We start from the raw sequence: 21,182 nt of genomic DNA on the forward strand, positions 1-21,182 counted from the left end.
TGTGTGTGCATTTTATGCCCTTTATGGGGTAGTTTATTTTCATAAATCGAGATTTTATGTATCTGCGTTCTGTCACTAAAAGTCGCCACCATCGCTACAACATACAACATGGCGGTGGGCGTGTGCGAGCTGGCGGCGTGTTGTTGGTAATGCTTGTCGGCGCCCGGGCTGCGGACAGCGATCAAATTACGCGGCGATCTGTTCGATCGGTCTCGCATGCATGTTCGTAGACGAGCGCCGCGATCATGGACCACAGGGACCAACTGCTCGCGCTAAAGGTCATGCGTCTGACGCGGCCTTCGCTCTTCCAGACGTTGCCAGTCGTGTGCGACTCCCGAGACATCCCGGGCAGCATGTGGATGCAAGAGCTCAAGCAAGACCTCGGCACACCGTTGGGTCTCGAGCTGTTCGGCGCGGGCAGCTTTCTCATGCTTCCCCAGAGCTTCGGCAACATCTACCTTGGCGAGACTTTTTCTTGCTACATGAGCGTCCACAACGATAGCCAGACCACCGTGCGCGACGTGTCGGTCAGGGCCGAGCTGCAGACCGACTCGCAGAAGGTGTTGCTGACCGGGCGCGCCGACAGTGCCGATGCGGTCGCCGAACTGGCGCCCAACTGTAGTATCGACGAAGTGATCCATCACGAAGTGAAGGACATCAACACGCACATTCTCGTCTGCACCGTCAACTACTCGACGCAGGCAGGGGAGAAACTGCACTTCCGCAAGTTCTTCAAGTTCCAGGTCAGACCATGTAGACCGTTGTTGCGGGCCTCAGTGCCACCGTGCGATACATTTTGCGACGATTACCGGAATAGCGAATTATTCGATACTACGAAATTGTCTTTTAAAGTATTGTTGGTCACTCCATAACGAAACCGCGGCAGCATGAAATGTAAGGTTGTTTCGGTTACACCAACGGGCAAAAGAGCGACGACAAGAGTACGCACTTGCTTCACTGCGCCAACTGCTACTCAACACAAGCGCGGGCGAAGATGTGTAAATGCTGCGAGTTCAGAGTCAGGAAAAGTTGGCAGTCTGCAATGCCACTGCAAGTTAGTGCTACTACATACCATACTGTTGTGGAGTTCTTTGTCACAGTGTGTATATGTGAGTGAAACACGCACTGATGTAGCAAGGTTTTGAATACGACAGAGCATGTATAATGCTTGGCTGTATTGTTCTGTGATGAATCCAATATACAGGAAGATCAGTTACCGTGAAGGTGAGCTTTAATTGTTCATAGCCTAAAATTGTACAATTAATTACAGTGTGCCAGAGGGGAACCGTTCAGCAGTAGTCTTATATAAACAGATCTATAGCAAATTATGGCACATACCAAATAAATGTAAGGTCTAGTTAACCGTGTATCATTCTAGTGTGAGCTCTATTTTGTTCGAGTAAGGTTTCCTTGGGTCTGTTCGTCATAGTTTGCTGCACCAGACCTTTATTCTCAATCACATTTGGAGATACCTTTGGTTTTGCGTGACGTCTCATTGGAATGATGGGCCTTCTGCCTTTTTTTTCTCATCTATTGAACACGCAATAAAAGTTATATCTCTGAAAGTCATTGAATATACAGCCCCAGTTAATTGATGACAAACTGGCATTTATCAACACAACGGGTGTTTCCAGAGAATGTGCGAAAACTTTTTGACAATGTTTATGTAATTGAACCTCGATGCAATGCGGTTGCATTGGACATGAGCATACCTTTGTTACAACTGATTTTTGTTATAAGCAGATATTAGTCACGTGCTGATATGAGCAATAAAATTTTATATTTAGTACTTCGTTATATCCATGTTAATTTATCAAGGTTCAGTCATACAAAGCCATAATTCTGCCTTACACTCCCAAAGTATTTTTCCAGCATGTGTAAGGTTTGCGATTGCTACAGTGTCAAACCGAAGAAGAATTGTTCATGGCAGAATGGGGGCAGAATTCTTAAAAGTAACTGAACATTGACGGTAGCCATGAATAAAGGTCACCTACCTTTTTTTGTGAAGCAATGTTGAAATGTAGATCCACTTAGCATTTCTCCAGAGAATATGAAGTGCTTCTCACAAAAGACAAAACACGGTTTTAAAAAAATTCATACATAATGGTAGCCTTGCGTTGAAACATGTATAGCTTGAGGCTATGCTGGAAAACCATGGGCGACTGCTACACAATGTGGAAAAACATTATAGGCGAGATTATAATCCCAACTTTATTGCCAAGGCCCATGCTCTGCACTTTTGCTGCTTGCTGTATATTTGCCCAGCCACAGGTGCACTATAGAACTTCGCAAACATTTTTTTTCAGGCTTGCAAGTTTTCCAAGAACCACCATGTTTTAACCTGAGTGCAATGTTGTTCCAGGTTTACAAGCCACTTGACGTCAAGACAAAGTTTTACAATGCAGAGTCAGATGAGGTCTACCTCGAGGCGCAGTTGCAGAACATCACCTCCTCGCCAATATGCCTCGAGAAAGTGGCACTTGAACCCTCCCCATACTTCAGCGTGTGCCAGCTCAACACGTGTGGAGACAGTCAGAGCGTGTTCGGTCCGGTGAATTTTTTGAACCCGCATGACACACGGCAGTACTTGTTCAGCCTTTCGCCCCGGTCGTCGTCCGAGACGAGCGACCCGGTTACACAGCCCGAAAGGCGCCGCAGCGGCGTCACCAGCATCGGGAAGCTCGACATCGTCTGGCGGTCAGCCATGGGCGAGAAGGGACGTCTGCAGACGTCGCAGCTGGAACGGATAGCCCCCGGCTATGAAGACATCAAGCTCACCGTTGAGTCAGCACCGAGCACTGTAAACCTGGAGGAGCCGTTCGAGATTGCCTGCTCCGTGATGAACACGTGTCAGAGGACGATGGACTTGGTTCTCGCGCTTGAAAACTTGCCGTCTTCGGGGCTGCTCTGGCAAGGTATGTCGGGGCAGAGCCTCGGCAAGCTGGAGCCTCAATCCACTATTCGCATCAAGCTCGAGGCTGTGCCTTTCCGGACGGGTCTCCAGAGCATCTCGGGCATCAAGCTGTCGGACACTTACCTCAAACAGACGTACGACTATGATGAGATAGCATGTGTGCTAGTGTGTGCCAACGGAACGACGGTTTCGTGCTGATTACGGCTTGTTTATCCTAGTTTTGATTTCGATGTTTCGTCATTTGGGAGAAGCTAATGTTGCCAAGCGGCATTACTGTACTGACAGACGAACTATGATATGAAAAATGTTACTCTATTGTGCTGAATTGTATGCATTCCCAAAGTTATTGAGGTGGCTGTATTTGTTATACCTTGTTGGATATAAATGCTGGATGAATTCTTTAATTAATGTAGATTTTCATGGTCCTTTTCAACACTCACTTTCATGAAACTGTGTGGAATGACAGACATTTGAAATAAACAACAACACGCTGTAGAGTTCTGGTTTTATTGGCTAGAGATATAAGCATGCTTGTAAGACTGGCCGACAAACTTGAACTACACATATATCTCTCTTTTCGTACAGTAAATCTCATCTATATTGAACGGAATGTATCACAAGAATGTACACAAAATGGGGGGGGGGGGGGAGTAACAAGCACCTCCTGGCTGCCTTGGCAGCAAGGTTCGTGCCCTCCGAAGTAAATTAAAAGTGTCTCTTGTACAGTCAGAAACAAAGGTTTGCGTACCACAGGTTGGATGAAAGACTATCTTTGCTGTCTGAAACTGACCAGTGCGATACAACGTCTGTGTGCTCAGCCTTCTCACTGCACTCTCGAATTCCACTTTTCAAGCTTAAAGTGTGAGTTATTTCAGCCTGTCCAAGGAATCTATGGTCCGCTAACGTCTGCCCACAAGTGTACAAGTGCTGATAAAATGAAGTTGCGAGAAGAGAGCATTTTAAGTGGAATGACTTCTTTGAGTGTGTGGCTTTTGACAGTAGCACAGCACTGTCACATGTCCCAACTGTGATGCTAATGTAAAACCAATTTTTAAAAAAGTAAAGCCTTGAACAATCTTGTAGTTCCATTGAATTGAACAAACTTGAGGGTGCATTGTTGTGCAGAATGTCTACCAAAATGCTTACCCTGGCTTGATCCCCCAAACACTGATCTTATGTGTGCTGTGCATGCTATCCGAAGTTTTAGTTTTTCTAAGCCTTACGTCAACTGCACATACAAAACAATTTGCTCTTGTTGAAGCCACACTTTCAAATGCAGCTGAACATAATTATGATGCAAGCTACACATCATAGTGAGAAGAGAAAAAACATCCACTTAGGTCTTGGCTTAATGTTCATAAAAGCAAGACTGTGAACTACTTTACTTTTTTTTTGCTTTCATTGACAGGGACCATAGGACAGTATGCATGCATAAAGAACATGTGTAGTGCTATGTGCATTCTGATTTGTGCTGTGCTTAAGTTGCAAGAGCAGCATCGAAACTCTTAGCTTCTTTTTATGGTGACTTGAGTTGCACACATGTCCAGAGCCTTCTTTGAAGGATCCAATGAACATTTGTCAAATTGCATTGTTTGTGACAGGCACACACAAAGCTGGGATTGCTTGGGGCACAGGGGAGTGATAATGCATAAAACTGTGGTATCCCTTCGCAGAAAGAAAGAAAGAATGCTTCACACGTAACATGTTTGAGTGCCTAGAATAAAATGCAAGATGCTAATTTTCTCTCTCTTTTTTTTCTTCGATTCGCTTCAACTTTGAGCTCAAACAAAACCTTACTGAATGTTTTCTGTGACATTATGATGCCCAACGCGTGCAGTGACCACACTGCAACAACGAAGCTTTCAGGTGCCACATACGCTTCATAGTACACAATTCAACAGTCTGCAGCCTATTACCAGTGTGGCTAAAGCCAGCAGTACTAGTAGCCTAGCTGAGCTGATACTTTTAATAAAGATCAGTCCTAAGACGAGGTAGCATGAAAGCATTTCTTCAAGGAGAATGGCTTCCGAACACAACTACCTCAAGATATTTCTTTTGCTTGCTTTTCTTTAATACAGAGAGCACGCATTCTACGCTTCTCGCAGCTAGTTGCATGTGCTAGCTCCTGGTGCCAGCAAAAGGTAACAGCCATCACACAAAAACGAAAACACGACTCTAAAAGTATGCATGCTTGCCTGGCACAACAGACTGCCTGTTGTCCCACAATAGCAGCGCTCGTGCAAACGTCGAGGGGGGGGGGGGGGGGCACGAAAGTGTGCGCGTAACGTGTGAACAATGACAGAAGAAGAAAAACACGAGTGCCAACACTCTGATCACAGAGCCGGAATGATTGCGGTGACCCAAGTTTGTAGCCGCGACGACCAGTTAGCCATTACACTCTTTGCCTTTGTCTCGAGGCCCAACCATCGAGCTGGATCTTGCACGAGCCCGTCAAGCTGAAAAAAGAATAAGATAAAAACAAAGGTGCCTTCGCAACAAGCTCTTGACTGGCCAAAAATGCGGTATCTTGGTGCGCAGTCGCATGTTCTTGGGGATGTTGGTTTCTCCCTCGGAATGATCGGAGACTCAGTCGGCACCCACGATGCCTTCCTCGCCAGCGTTCGGAATGGGTGGGTGCATCACTTTCTTTGTGATACCCGGGCTGGTGCTCAGGAAAGGAAAGCCGTTGACCATTACGCCGTGCGTCGGCGTGTTCAAGGGCGACGGAAACGGGGAGTTTGTGGGCGACGGCGTTGTCGGGTCGGATCGGGGTGACAGGTGGCCTCCGGTGCGGAGTGACTTGAGCGCCGAGTGGATCCGGAAATGCACCAGAGACTCGAGCAGGTAGTCACGGTAGTTGTTCCTACGCAGAAGACGGAAAAGGAAAAGCTGGTTAGTTTCTTGTACCATGCTTCTTCAAACTACTAAAGACAAGCGGCAGAAAAAAAAATTGCACACAGTGTTTCATAATGGTTTGTGGCCCTCCAAGTTCGTGAATAGCAGCAAAGAATAAAGGAAGAAAGAAGGGAAAATCAACCACACACTTGGTGGGCCTTTACCTGCCTGGAAATTTTCTGGTACTGCACATATCTTTCAAGCCTCTCCCGCAAAAAAAAAATTATTTTAATAATATTGAAGGCGAATGCCACCTAAAACAGCTCTTTACCTGGCCTGGTCCAGCCATTCCTTGGCCTTTGTATACTGCTGCTGCTGCATAGAGAGGAAACCTAGCTCAGCAGCAGCAAAAGGCAGCAGGTACGTGTCCTCCAGGATCTGGTCCTGACTGCAAGTAGGAAGTTGAAGGCATGTCAGTCACGCCAACCACACAATGGTTGTGTAACATGATCTAATAGTGCAATTGCTCCACAAGGAACACAGACCATCATCACTGCGCACAACTTTAATTTTAAAAAATGTAGCTATTTTTTTTTAACAAGGTTATATGCTTGCATGCTCTCTCAATCGGCCGCTGAAGTACTTGCTGTAGGGGGATTGGTAAAACCATACTAAGCACATGGTTTTTACAGTCTGAATTTGTTTGGTGCCAGAAAATCACGATGCACAATACTCATGGCCAGCAAGCCCACCTTACTTGTTTGATTGCTACACAATAATCATTTTTCACTTAAAAACATGGCACCACTTCTGTCCTGGTGATGGACAATGCTATGTCGATAGATACTAACAGCACAGCATGTGCAGGTGCATTTCTTTTGTGATTACAAAGTCCAGAACTGTCGGAGTCGGTTGGAAAAGCATAGGTCGGTACAGGAGAAGCCACACAATACAGCAGACTTTTGTTAATTTGACTCTGATGGGACCGACAAAATTGATCGAATTATCCGGCAGGTTGAACTAAACAAGATGCAGAAAAAACGCCAAACACACCGCTCATTCATTTGGTAGTATTTGCCCTATTCTAACACGCCCTCGAATCAAACGCGCAGCCACTTTTTCTCGCCCACATGTCTTTGCAGGGATCTGTCATCCTGCACAGGCGTGAAAGTTTCATGGGCGCAGAAAACAGCACTTTTAGACCGGCTCGTTGCCTTACCCTTTTGAGATAGTGCAGCAGCTGATCAATATAGGACGAAACAACCACCTTATGCTTTATATTGATTGGCTATTACACGATCTGAAAGGGGTCGGGCAACGAGCCGGAGTGAAAGTGCTGTTTTCGGGGCCCATGAAACTTTCACCCTGGTGCAAGATGACAGATCCCTGCAAAGAGAAGCCCTCAGGATGCACTACAAAACACAAAGACAAACATGTCCAATGCAAACAGGCTGTGATCTATCAGATCCCACTCTCCTGTGGGAAAAGTTGCACGAGCAGTGGGAGATGGTGCTGACCAGCTCGGCACTGGAGGATCAGCGAAAGCTTATCGCCAGAGCCGAAAGTGCTGCCACCGCCGCTGGGGCCCTGGACTGAAGGCTCCACCCACCACGGAGATCGACGCTTCTCCGTGCGTCATCAAAATAAAGTTTTGTCTCTCTCTCTCTCTGCGTTGCTCAAACAGGACGGTGCCTTAATCAACGTATGAGAGAGCACCACTATAAAGTTCAAAGAAAAAACAACAGTCATCTTGCCATTCACTGCAAGGATTGCCCTTGCAAGCCGAATTTAATCGCATGTTCAATTGTAGGCAGGAGCAAGGAAAAATGCACTAGGGAAATCATCGAAGCCATGGCGATAAGAGAGGTGACGATTATGTGAGCAGGCCTTTCCTCTAGCTTTCCAACAAATAAATTGCTTACCTGGAGGATAGTGCGCATACCGTACTATTTCCTGTATATTAGCGCATGTTCTGTTTCGAAATAAATTAGTTGTAAGTAGCGCTTCGTGTGTCCTGTACCACCCCGCCTTCTTCGTCCGCGTATTCTAGCACAAAATCCACTTCAATAAGAGAAGCTTTAGCTTGCGGGCGCCTATCTATTTTAAATACATGGGAAATTGGAAATAGTCTTTTTTTTGGCAACCACAGTACCATACTTGATGTTTGTTGCATTTAAAAGAAATGTTAAAATCTAGTGACCGTAGAAAATGGATTCTTTACTTAGGCTGTTCAATATTTTTAATAAACATTGTCGAAAATCACAAATTTTCAGGAAACGAAGCTATCACGTTTACAACTCTGTAATTCATCAATGAAAAGTGAAATCACAATTATGTAAATTGCACCTAATAGTACATCTCAAGCATAAAACTTATGTATTATAAATGGCTCAATTGCACCACTATAATATGTTAGTCGGACTTTTGCAGAATTGTAACTACCAAACACTTTTTTTTATAATTGTACCTCTAATTTTTTAACATTTTTCCGTATCGCTTGTTCAAATATTTCTTGTCTTTCATCTCTATTTCGACCACGCTTCAGCTTTGTTTATTTTTTGGCACGCCCTAGATCACATCGACCCACAATCTCTCATTACTGAGCGAGGCCGGACACTCTCCTTCCGAGGTAACAAGCACTTTGCAAGCACTTTGTAAGCAAGCACTTTGCATAATACGCAATTTCCTTGCTTTAGCCAGAGTAATCCAACAGCAAATAAAATGCCTAATAATTATAATAATATAATGACGCCAAGGATGATGACGATGTTTATTTCTTCAGCGTTTTACTCAAAGTAATTTAAGAGTGAATGAATAAATACAAGACAGTGATAGAGTGTTTTTGTTAATCAGGAACATTTGACCTCAAGCCACCTCCTACATTATAATGACAACGTGAACAGAGCACTGAAGGTACACATAGGACTGGTGGGGCTGGACGCGTGGAGGGGGGGGGGGGGGAGGTTAACTCGAGCTCAGGGGTGGGTTACAACACCCGAACCCCCCCCCCCCCCCCCCCCTGTTGGCGTGCCACAGGTCTTCACAGATGATGACATTTTCATAGTAGAGGCCTGTAACAACACTCGGAACTGTCCTGTGCTTGCTGTGACGTCAGCACTTGCTGATGCAGCCAGTTGGGCAGTTTTCAGAACTTCCATGTGGCGTGAACTGTTATGGTTCAAGATCGGGTAACCGCCTCTGGATGTGTTCCCTCTTGTTTTTGTGACAAGGGGTGCAAATGTCGACACTGACACATACCTTAAAGACACTCTAGAGCCTCATTCACTTGCTCTGGTCCCAGTCTCACTTCAACGATTAGTCTTGGGCTTCGCAGCAGGACGGCAGCCCAGCAAAACAAGAAGAGCAAATCAACACCACGTCAGTGGTGTCACGCTCTCACGCCTGACTTCATTCCAGCTGAAGAGTGGGTGGCGAACTACCCTAACCCAAACCCAGTGGACTTCTGTGTGCCGGCTATTCTTGAAAAAGAGGCCCGCGCCCATCAGTACACCAGAACGCGGCCCTCAAATCATAGCTGAAGCAAGCGTGGAGAAAAATTTCCCTGGGGATACTGTGCAGGTCGCGACTGAAGCACAGCAATGTTTAAAGGCCGTGATGAAGCCCAAGAGTGGAGACATTGAATAAAATGTTTTGTGCCGCATTTCATATATATTGGGTGAATGCCCTACAAAATATTTACTGAGCTTTCTTTTGTTCTCAACTAAAATATTAGGCATAAGCCTTGTGACAGTAGGTACTTATGTCGCACCCTGCAAATTGATATATGAAATTTGTCCGCTTTAGATGTTCTAATGGATGCAGTTTACAAAACTGCTGTATCTGTTCTTGGTGCAGGGTTACAATTTGTAAACTTTGTGCTTCTATTTCTTTCAAATTTACAAATTTTTAGCAATTGTTGTAAAAATATTCAGACCCTAAATCAAAATTCTGCTTCCAGCAGTCACTATAATTTAGCTTTCTTTCTCAAATGCAAATAATTTTCATTAAAATCGGTACAGGGGGCTATCTCAGAAAAAGGCATTTATGCATATAGGCTGCATCGGAGTTGGGCTCGAGCTAAAGCTTCCTCTCAAGAGCATAATAGAAGGCAACTAATATCATGAAGGAACTTCACTAGGGTCTTGTAATGTGAATCCCCTTGAATCCACATGCTGAAGTCAGTGGGCCGTTCACATCAGAGACCAGTACTAAGAAAAAGCCCCGGGATGCATCTTGCATTTGGACAAGTCGATAGCATCTGGTGCACATTTGCAGCTCATCACAGGGTCTCACAGTTGGGGCAGATGGTAAGGTGTTGCCATTCGTTAAGCCATTCTACTTGCAGGTTCCATCCAGCATGGGCGAGGGCTGTCACTCAGCTGAATGTTTGTCAAGAAAAGTTTTATGCACAAGTTCTCTTCATGCCAAGGAAATAGGACAAATTATATACCACAGCTTTGGCGCATGCTGTAATCTCATGAGCATTGAATGCCAAGTTCACAAATACATAAGTAGCTATGCCTTTGTTCTAAAATATTATATTGTCTGTAATGCTAAGCGAAGCTACCCCACCACATATACTATCATGTTAGGCGTAAGGAATTTGAGTACATAGTCTATCATTTCTGTTCGTGAAGCTTCTTGGCAAAGAAAATCATACCCGAAATTGCGAGGAGAATAAAAATGAAGGAACAGTGAAAAATTACAGAAACAAAAAGTGCCTTGACTTTAAGAGATATATCGAGTCATAAGACACCATTTGTCTTGCAGCATTGTGTCGTGCAGTGAAGCTTGCTTGTGGTATACTGAATATGGTGCAATTCACATAGGCGATGACAAAGAACTTCGAAAATCTAGTTACTACAGGCATGCATAAATATATCAACGCTCATTCTAAACACCTTCAACATGTGACGCTGTAGCCGATACTCACTGCAATAACTGGTGATCATTATTTATAACAATTCCCATCATAACAGCTTACAATAATATTATTGCAAATGGTGTTATACGACTGCACTGCATTCTTTATTATAGGAGTACAGTTGAACCTTGAGTCAACAAAGTTGTATCTGATGCAAAATAGCTTCGTTATATCTGATATCCGTTATAAGCAAATATTTGTTGCACACTGCTGTCCGTGAGACATATTCTAGATTTTCTTCGTTATGTTCAATAATTTATTATAGTATCCCTGTTTGTTATATTGAGGTTCGAGCATTAAGCGCCTAATTGACAGCCAGAAAAAGTCATACTTACTACTTGAAAACTTCCAGGAAGCATTCCTCAGATTGCAGCGGGTGGCCCATGTAGCGCATGCATACGCCCTTGAGCAGCATTGCAAGGCAGTAGTCGTCGACATACCTTTCATCCATTTCTGCAAAGCGCACCAGATGAACGTCTAACTCAGACTCAGCACTTTTAAGTTTCAACTAGCATGCATAAGAGCTATGCTTTGTAGCCTGACCTTTTTCCCTGGAAACCTCGGGCAGAGCGTTTTCAACAAGTCCCAAGATCTGGAGCAGAAGCTTCTCATTGCGCCCAATCATGGGGAAGCTGTTCCACATGTACATAATTTCCTGAAAAGCAAACAGAACTCTCTCGTTTGTTTGTTTGTTTGTTTGAAAACGTCTTTTGTTTAACTCACGCAATCACTGCAGTACAATTGGCACTGAATGCAATTAGCAGTTATTACTAAAACACCAGATGTAAAGCAAGAAGTTAAAGTTCGTTTGTCACTATTTCAGCAGAATTGCCTGAAGCATGACGAAAAGAAATGCCTATGCCATCATAAATTTGTGCTTTTTAAAACTATGCGCAGAATGTAAATGCTGGCATTTTTATCGGAATCAAGCGATGTAATGCGAGCAAAATGTTATGCTCCTAATTAAGCGCAGCATTGAGTGTATTGCACCTTTTTTCCAGCTACAGGTAATGAGCAAAGAATACACTTCAATGACGTGCAATGCAAAATGTTGGCATTGTACAGATTGGCACCTTTCCTTCTTGTCTGCTTCTCGTTTTTACTTTGTGCCTCGTACACATCGTGACGCACAAATTTATGCCAGCATTTAGTGAAGAATTAGGGGAGAGGGCATGTGATGAATGCAGAAGGAAAACAGGTGAGTGGAGGAGGAGATTGCGGTGGACAGCTAGACAGCACATGTCGCTAAATCATTACAGTAAAACCTCATAATGAAGTCGCACGTACCACAAAAGTACCTTCGTTATATCCGATATTCGTTATATTTGCCAGCAACATTTACACATGTACACTAATGTTAATTTTCCTCTAGCACATAACCTGCTGCAGAGAATGTTCCTAAAATGTCAACTTACCACAACAGGCAGAGTGAGCCGCTGGCCATTGTCGAAGAACTTTTGAGATTTTTTCACCACAAACTTCTCGATGGGAATGGATTTGCCAGCAATTTTCTGCTTGAGCCCAGGAACTTGCCTGTAGGAAGAAATCAAAGCAATGTCAGCGTGCCAGATGCTTTATTTTACACTAAAAAATAAGCGCAGTGAATGCTGGATGATGTACAGACGACAGCTGTCATTGTAATGCAGTCGACATCCGTAAATTCAACCTTTGCGAGTCCTCAAGATTTGGTCGAATTATCACAAAGGGCGAACTAACAAACGGCAGCAAAATGAGCGGATGACAAAATTTTTTATGACTTTAAGTAGTCTGTAATGTCTCTTTGCTTCTTTCTCGTGAAGCGCGGCTCAACCAGAATGTGGTGAACAGCACAGACAAGTTTAAACGCTGCCTCAGCGTAGGAATGTCACATTGCTCACAGTGCCATCATCGGTGAGTGGCCCACAAACCTCGACAACGTCTTCGGCTCTGACAAAACCCTCAAAAGATACAAAAGCAGTAGCGCCATCTGCAGAATTTATTGCATTTTCGAGACTTCAGCAACTGCTGCACCTGTTGGGTTCGAATTAACCGAAGTGGCATGCTTTTGCATTTGAACTAAACAAGTTTTCCTTCCATATCAGTGTGTGATTTCTCACCCGAAGGTTTCAGTGCATTCAAATTAAGTGAGGAGTCTGATTAACCAAGTAACAGGTGTCAACTATGTCAATTACCATTAATTCTCTCCTCCCTACGTCATATGTCAAACACTTTTTTAAATTTTACTTGGCCCTGACGTGTGCAACTGCAGTACCCAAATTGCAGCCCTGCTCCAGACTGTCCTCTGAAGGAGAAGATAATATGAAGGGCTTGAAAAGACAATCGCATAGTACACAGGAGGCCTGGTATGTGTGTGTGTTATACCACAGAATTATAAAGAATTGTCTGTTGCAGATAGCATAATTAAGGTCCTTCAGTTTGATTACTTGAAGAAGCTGGCATTACTTGCACAACAAATCAAAATGTACAATCAACTAATTAACAAAATTACACTCATCAAGTTCTTGTTTAATTTCTTTGTGACACATATTGCAATTTATAAATTGTAGCCGGTGGGTTTCCAAGGCCTATAAACTCGGAACAAATTAACAGATTGACACAAGTTTGGAGAAATGCACTGCAATAATTGCAATGAAACGGCACAAAAAAAAGTAAGTGGTACAAGAGTGCATTTTTACCACAGGTCTGACACCGCATATCTCGATACCGGGGCCAACCGGTGCCATCCATATGACTGCAATTCATAAGTTGCAATATGGGCCATAAATACATTAGGTAAATGTTAACTATTAATCAATTGCTAATTAGTTAATTATGTGTTCTGATTTCTCGTGCAAGTAATGTCAACCTCTTCAAGAAATCCATCTCAAGGACTACAATTGTGCTATTTGCCACAGGCAATTTCTAAAAATTATGTATGTTCTGAAGAAAGTGCATCTGATATGTAACACAAGAACACACAAATGTGCATGCACTCTATGAGGTCATGTTTTCATTCGAAGTAAGTTTATTTGTGGTATTCAGCACAGATTCGGCAAAGGACTTACCTGAGGAGGTTAACAATCTCTTCCATGAACTCAGTGCTGCCGTCCCTGTACTTAGCATAGAGGCAGGAAGCCTGGATGTAGACATAGGTGGCCTTTGACCACCGGCAGCCCTTGCGCAGGATGTCGGCAGTCTCAATGGCTCGGTCCCAGTCGCACCTAAAGCTGTTTATATTTTCGTTTGAAAAGGCACTGTTAAAGTAACTGCAGGTATGCTGGTACACAAAAAATCCGCCTCCATTCCACCGTGTGAAAGTGGATGTACACCAAAGCTGCTGCCCAAGTTAGACAAGCACCAACACCACAGGTGATGTACATCACGCGCGCACGCACGTGTGCAGAAGTGCAGCATGCATGCTCATTCCTCTAGGCCCTCCGCCAAGCACAGGTGTGTTATTGAACTAATTGAATTTCTCACAGTAAATTGCATCAGAAAATTTGTGAAGTACGACTTACACACAAGCTGCACACATGATAGCTTCGGATTGTAATTCAAATATATGAGAATAACGGCATCGTCACGTGACGATATCGCCTGATGACGTAATCTGATGAAGTCATCGCGTGAAACATGACGTCACGTGATGACGCCTTCATCAAGTGATGATGTCACCTGATGACACCATGTGATCCTCTTGGAGAAGCAGCACTTCCCGCTTCTTTGCACTGTCTCCAGGATTGGTGCACATTATTGTGTGAGCACCGCGCATGTGGACACGAAAAATCCCGACCAACTAGAGGCTAACAGCTTCGCTGTGATATACACCATGACACAAAAAATGTGAGATGTACCCTTACCGAAATCAAGAACCTCAGCCTACCTCATTTTGCCATATAGAACACAGGTGTCAGAGGTTACATGATACAGTTATGGAATTGCTAAACAAACAAATCTCTAGCGATATTTATGATCACAATTGCAATGTTTGTTGATTAACATGTGTATTCCAGCATTTTGTCCCAACGATACAAACTATGATTGTTTGATGGAGACACAGCTTGTGTTTAGCTACAGTCAGCTAAAGTCTGATATAGTATTAACTCAGAATAGACCAAAAGGCACACGTCCATTAGTAAAATTACTGTACTAAGATTACCATATAATTTGTAATTGCGCCCATAAAATGACATAACTTTTCATTGAAGTGCTTCTTCTTGGAGAAATATTAGGAGGAACACAATTACAACGTCCTGAAAAGTGCCTAAAGGGCATGGTACAACTTTCTTGTATGTATCTTCACGCATATATTTCTTTGGAACCAATCCTGTAAAGGACTTCTTCATAAGCTCAATTTTTCATAATTTCATTCAGTGTTGAAATTTTAGAATAGTTCATGGGCAGTAAATTTTGAGAGATGGTTGGGACGACCAATTTCATTTCTGTGGCAGCATGACTTACATGCAGGTTCAAATTATCAAAGACCATTCACAAAAATGAGATTCTTGTGAAAAGTTTAGCTGCCCGTAGCGTAAAGAGATGAGGAAGGGAAGTGCAAGCACTTACCAATGGCACCAAAGTAGTTCCCAGTAGCAAATATAATGGAAAGGAATCCACTCATTCTGCGCCTCAATTGCTTCGTAATACTGGTTTATTGCCTTAAAAGAAAGAGAGCAGTTTAAATTATGTTAATATCAGCCATTCACAGACAGCATATCTGCTAAAGCAAATGTGCCAAGCCTTTCTGTGATCAGCCCATATTTCTGCACATTTCCTAAATACAGTGCTAATGTTGCAACAAGAGCCCGAACATAACTTAGTCAGCGAACACTCTACATCCTCATAAGCAGTGCATGACATTCAAATACATACCGGTTTCTATGTAGATTCTAAGAATTTTTGTCCAGTAGCGACAATGAGGTTAATTTCTTGGCAATAAATTGTTTGTGCCAGCAGGTATCAGAAATAATGAGATAAAGGCAAATAAGTTCATTTATTATCTGAACTTTACTCAATGCTTTTCTATGTAGTGGCTTTAGCACATGAGTTGCAATTGCAGAATTGATGCTGGTAGATGCTCAACGCATCCATGCTCAGTAGCAGTCCTGGAAATAACACCACTCCTGAGATGCTGTCCCCCATTATCTGTCCCAAAACGTATTGGTATTCCACATGGCTTTGTCACTCAACATTAAAACGAAAACACTTCATTCTTTTAAATGCTGGGCGTAGCGCTTGTTGACAGCCGTCAGTCTAAAGTTCCATCGGCAGCATGATAGCATGCCTCAAAAAAGAAGTGGGGGGGTATTTTGTTAATGTTCACCTAGGGACATGTCCATTTTAGCTGATGCCAAAGGGCTGATTACCTGGACTTGTGTACCAATGAGAAGGAAACAGGCGCCCACAACCAGTTTCCTTCTCACTGGTGCAGCTCCAGCCAATCAGCGGTGGCAGAAAGGGACAGTCCACTAGGTGGATACTTACGGAATGACCGCCCTCCCCTCCCTGTTTAACAAATTCGATCAAGTACAGCAGGTTGAGATAGGTGTTTCCTATAGTCAGCTACTCAAGAGAGTGTATGGGGGTTAGTTGGAAGTTGTTAAAGTGTGGGTATGGGATGACACTTCAATAGGCTTTGTAGAAAAATGATACAAGGAACACCGAATCGAATTTTGTGCACAAGTTTAATAAGAGATATCTCAAAACTGGTCCTAATGTCGGGATTCTTTGCAAATGAGTATGCCCTGAGCACTTGACCGACTTCCATTTCGATTTTGCAATAACTGCACTAAAGTAATGCATTAAAAAATACAATAAGCATATAATGTGTACTTAACAGATTAATCAGTGATTGTTGAACAACCTTTGTTTTCCAGAGAAAGCAGCCCACTGCTGAGAAGAAAAAGCTCATTAGCTGAACTCCATTGTTCTTAATTATTCACTCTTGAAATTCTTCAAGGGTCATTTAATGTCTTCGCTGAGGTGCACAGTATCAACAAGGAGTGAACAACTTACATTTTCTATCTGGCCCTTGACCTGATGCATCCTTGCATTGAAAAACAAACTGAGCACACCCTGCAAATATAACAAAGGCCCAAAGAAATAATTAGTGCAACAGCAGCGCATGAGAACTGAAACTTTGCCCAAGAGTGAAATCTCGCGGCATTACTGAAAGAACTGCACCAGCTCAACAACAATGAGCTCTTGTCAGCTTACCTTTGGATATTTACTTAGAAGGCCTTTCACTAGCCTTTCCGAAAGTTCTAAATCTCCGTCGCCAAGTCCTAAAGAAAATAATAAGTAAAAAGTAAGTCTCGGATGTAAGACAAAATGCATTCTTAAATAAAAACTTGCTTTCGGCAGGGCTTAAGTACAACCCACATGAGAAAGTGCAAAATATGCATTGCACTTGGTGAATGTAGATAAGATTTGACATGTCAAGCAGGTCAAGTCAAGCAGGTCAACACAAATGAACCTCATCAAATTAAATAGCACCCTGCACGAAAATAAGTTCATTATATCCAATATTTGCTAAAAGTATATTTCGTTACAGGCTGATATTGGCGACAAATATTTTAGATTAGTACTTCGTTAAATCCAATAATTTGTTACATCTGTGTTCGCTATTGACAGTTCGACTGCACAGCAGAAGAACCACAGGAAAAAGTTTGTGTAAAAGATGAGAAAGCATATCACCAGAAAAGAATAAGCATATATTGTCTTTACACCAGAGCAGGAAAAATGCTACACATCAGCCGGAAATATGCACACAACAATTGAAGCAGGTCACCAGGGTCCTGTTGTACTTGCCAAAATGCAAAGTTGACCGCTTTGGACACAGATAAAAGTTTGGCTTGCGATGCATTTTGCAAGCAACAAACACAATTTTTTTTCCACTGCTGGTGTTTCAGAATGTGCAATTGCTCAGCAGAAAGGTCTTATGTGCGCAAATACATGGTGTGCTGCTTACCCAGGATGTAGAGGACAAACGTGTGATACGCCACAAGCACAATACTGCACAGAGGCCCACGGAGGTAGTCTTGCATCATGCAGCCTTCTTCTAGTTCTCGCAATCCCAGCACCTGCAATTTAACATCTCCCACAGTCAGCTTCACTTTCAGAAATTGGGACAGCACTGTCACTTTCATCTGCTCGACCCCCATTAAATGTACACAAATGAGAATGAAGGCCAACTAATTTCAGATCAATCAGAGAATATTATGTGTGTCTGCGTGAGATTTAAAAAAATAGAGAGAAATACACAGCAATGATAAATGACAGAATTGTAATCTTATGTAGGGAGTAGCCACTGAACACTTAAGAGTGCAACACAAAATACCCTGTAAACATTGCATCTACCCTAACACGTGATACTGCACACACAAAAAGGTAAATGTCAATTAGAGCTTTCTGCCTAAATAGTTAACTATTCTATGTTTTTAATACCTAAAACGAAAATAAAACAATAATATCACTGCGCGCCTATACTATTTTGAAGCCCCACCTTGTTTCCGGAGAATCCTATGAATTCCAGGAGCTTCAAGATCCGCGATGGAAGTTGGGAGATCAGCTGCAATAGAACAATGACAAGCAGATTAGCTAACATGATAGCGCGTTAGCGTCAAAGCAATTACCAGAACATCAGGAAAGAGAAATGGCACACTCACCAGGTTAAATGCAGCCAACGCCCAAGTGAACACCGCTTTCAAAGTGTTCCTTTTCCTTTGAACTCTCCCAGTTTCTTGTTGCCAGCATCTGCATACATTCTCTGCAAGCAAGAGGGAAACACTTGAATGCCTATGATAGGCATGCGAAAAGCCTCTGTGTATTGCCAGCACAGTGAGAACTTATGACTCCAGCAAGCCAGCGACATCAATCAATCAACAGTTCATTCACACAATGTAGCGCGTAGCATGACACGAATACAGTCACGTGACATGACAGCTACATGCTACACGACATACACGATAATTCTGTTTCTCTAGTTACGAACAAAAGTGTCTTGCAAAACACGCTAAAGCAAAATAAACGGGTAACGTATAATTTCATAAGTGAGCGCATGCCGTGAACAGTCACTGCATTCATGAAACAATGCAGGGCCAATGATGCGACTAATGCCCGCTAACGTAATTTTTATTCGAGTAGAGTAAGCGATGACACTTTTAATGCTTCAGCACACCACTGTAAAATCGGCGCACGCTCAAAAAATCCTTTCTCGCAACTCCGCGACACTGCATCCTTGGTTATAGCAACAAGGCATGACCACATTATACGCGATGAATATAATATCGCTTTTCGGCATAGTTATGTTACAGGGGTACTTTGCATGCCAGATCTTTCCGCCGGTCGACATTTTCGAGGCATAATCGCGATACTGACAAAGAACGTGCGTCTAACGCGGCGACTCGGCGCCAAAGAGAAGATGATAAAAAGTAAAAAGAAAATGCGGAAACGCAAAAGAAGTTTAAAATTCCGGGAGGCGAAATCTGCGGCGAAGGTTTGTCGTGCATGAAAAATGGCCGCACATAAAAGCCAACGGCCGGAAACGAAATGGCCATCGGCGCCGCCTGCCACGAAACTGCAAGCGTGCTTTTCCGCATTATCACATTTTATGCGGCGAAGCCGAATTATAGCGCAAGCTTGTGCACATGCGGGTTGCGGTTTTTTTTTTTTTTTTTTTTTTTCCGCATAAATAATTCACGCGAACGCGGCTTGTTTTCGAAGGCCTGTTCTTTCAATATTTCAGCGCCGTGGAAAATGAAAACATCTGTTAAATCCAATGCGCGTCTCCCATAGTTGGCAAATCGCCAGAAGGCAAGGACTGTTGCAAGGACAGGAATTTTCTTGTTTAACCTTATCGTAAGTGACGCCGCAATCGCACCCTGCAGCGTGAATTTATTTAACCGCTTTTATTTATAATGGCTCGTAACGCACCCTTCATCGCTCGAAAGAACCATATCGATGGCCACATTGAAGCTCCGTCTATTTTCGACCACCATTTCGGTGGAGAAAATACTACAGCAGCAGTTTGTACGTACGAGTACTTTGATTTGCCCAGAAAATGAATGAATGAATGAATGAATGAATGAATGAATGAATGAATGAATGAATGAATGAATGAATGAATGAATGAATGAATGAATGAATGAATGAATGAGCGCCGAGTCTGGTAAGGCACGGGACACGTTGCGAATGCTTTTCAAAACAGCCTGAAGTCGGGGTCTCACTTGTAAGACTGGTAGCAAGACCGGATCTTGAGTCCTCCCTTGATGAAGGTCACCAGGCTCTGATCTTCGACGAAGGTCAGGATGGCGTTCTCCAGAAGGCACTCGGCGTAGCACAGCTCCGCGTGGATTTCCTCTGCAAGGTCGAGTCGATCGCGGCAGGCGATTCAGAACTAGTACGACGCAGAGCGGCGTAACGCGAATTAAACTGCGTCTTTCTGTTGCGAATGTAACTTTACGTTGCATAGGCCAGCTGCGGTTCATAAACGCTCACGTGAAGTGAGGAGCAATTGAGGAGCAATGCACGCTTAACTTGAAAAGTGATTTTGATTGCAGGCCAATGCCTCGCGTGTGCGTCGAACGCTGTTGTTCGAAGACGCCGCCAAATGTATCCGAGTATCATTGACGTGGCAATGTTTACATATTGGAATCTCCTCCGAGCCTCGTACTGGCATAGTTTTAGACTGTCAATACAAGAACGTCGGTAATTGCCGATCGCGCGTTCTGTCCATCTTGCTGTATCCAGTCCTAACTCCTTCCTCGATCACAATCGTACCTTGATGTCAAGTATTTTAACGACGACCACGCGGGCCTAGTTCATTTTTTTTCTTTACTTCTTTTTTTTCGTCAGTAAAGATAAACTACATTGTATTCAAAATGAATTGAAGACTGAACTTGGCAAGTTTCGAGTACTTTTACTGCGACACAATGACCGAAAATACGAAGCAGTGCTTTGACATCTGTGACATCACATTGACGTGGTGGGGTTCCGGCGCGGAATTCAAGAAATAGAAGTTTGGTATTTACTTTCTCTTCCATATAGTGTAATCAACCTCACGAAATTTTCGAAAGGTTATTTTATCAGTCGGAACTGATTTGGCGTTTCTTTTCACAGTACTTCTTAAGGAATATGAGCGGCTCTCTCTCTATTATATTCGGGGTCGAAATGGATAAAGAAGCCAGCGACTTCACGAAGTGGATAAGGAAAAAAAAATTTTTAACTTGAACGCAGCGAAATTTGAGACACGCTGGTACTTCGGCCTGCAGTTCGATTAACATTAAACGAGCCACTTTACATGTAACGCGGAGAGACACAACCGAACTCACGCATGGTGTAGGTGTTGTAGTCCGGCCGGAGCAGCATCCGTGCCACGGCCGAGGTTCTGCGGCGCATTCGGTTGCACACTTCGACGCCCTGCCGGATTGCTTCTTGCGCACTTTTGATGTCACTCTGCGAAAGCAAACGCGCGCGCGAATCGCCAAATCACCATATTCATCGACGCCTTTCCCAGAAAAGCTGAACGAC

The 21,182-nt window shown here is 43.4% G+C and overlaps 2 protein-coding genes across 2 annotated transcripts in view; one reads left to right on the plus strand and one right to left on the minus strand.

Annotated features, from left to right (window-relative positions):
- The first annotated feature begins 97 nt into the window (after window positions 1-97).
- On the plus strand, window positions 98-3,563 carry LOC119433228 (trafficking protein particle complex subunit 13). The gene is made up of 2 exons (XM_037700380.2): window positions 98-743; window positions 2,363-3,563. The coding sequence occupies exons 1-2, from the start codon at window positions 246-248 to the stop codon at window positions 3,110-3,112; spliced, it is 1,248 nt and encodes a 415-aa protein (XP_037556308.1). The 5' UTR covers window positions 98-245; the 3' UTR covers window positions 3,113-3,563.
- The window catches only part of LOC119433227 (tetratricopeptide repeat protein 39B-like), a 161,507-nt gene continuing 143,730 nt past the window's right edge, over window positions 3,406-21,182 (minus strand). The window contains 15 exon segments of the mRNA XM_049658898.1: window positions 3,406-5,777; window positions 6,081-6,197; window positions 11,009-11,126; window positions 11,217-11,328; window positions 12,089-12,206; window positions 13,718-13,879; window positions 15,219-15,310; window positions 16,668-16,727; window positions 16,869-16,936; window positions 17,623-17,734; window positions 18,157-18,222; window positions 18,320-18,331; window positions 18,333-18,420; window positions 19,880-20,012; window positions 20,984-21,107. Coding sequence (XP_049514855.1) covers window positions 5,501-5,777; window positions 6,081-6,197; window positions 11,009-11,126; window positions 11,217-11,328; window positions 12,089-12,206; window positions 13,718-13,879; window positions 15,219-15,310; window positions 16,668-16,727; window positions 16,869-16,936; window positions 17,623-17,734; window positions 18,157-18,222; window positions 18,320-18,331; window positions 18,333-18,420; window positions 19,880-20,012; window positions 20,984-21,107 — 1,659 coding nt within the window. The 3' untranslated portion in view covers window positions 3,406-5,500.

The sequence above is a fragment of the Dermacentor silvarum genome, chromosome 11 (assembly GCF_013339745.2).
Source record: "Dermacentor silvarum isolate Dsil-2018 chromosome 11, BIME_Dsil_1.4, whole genome shotgun sequence".
Taxonomy (NCBI): Eukaryota; Metazoa; Arthropoda; class Arachnida; order Ixodida; family Ixodidae; genus Dermacentor; species Dermacentor silvarum.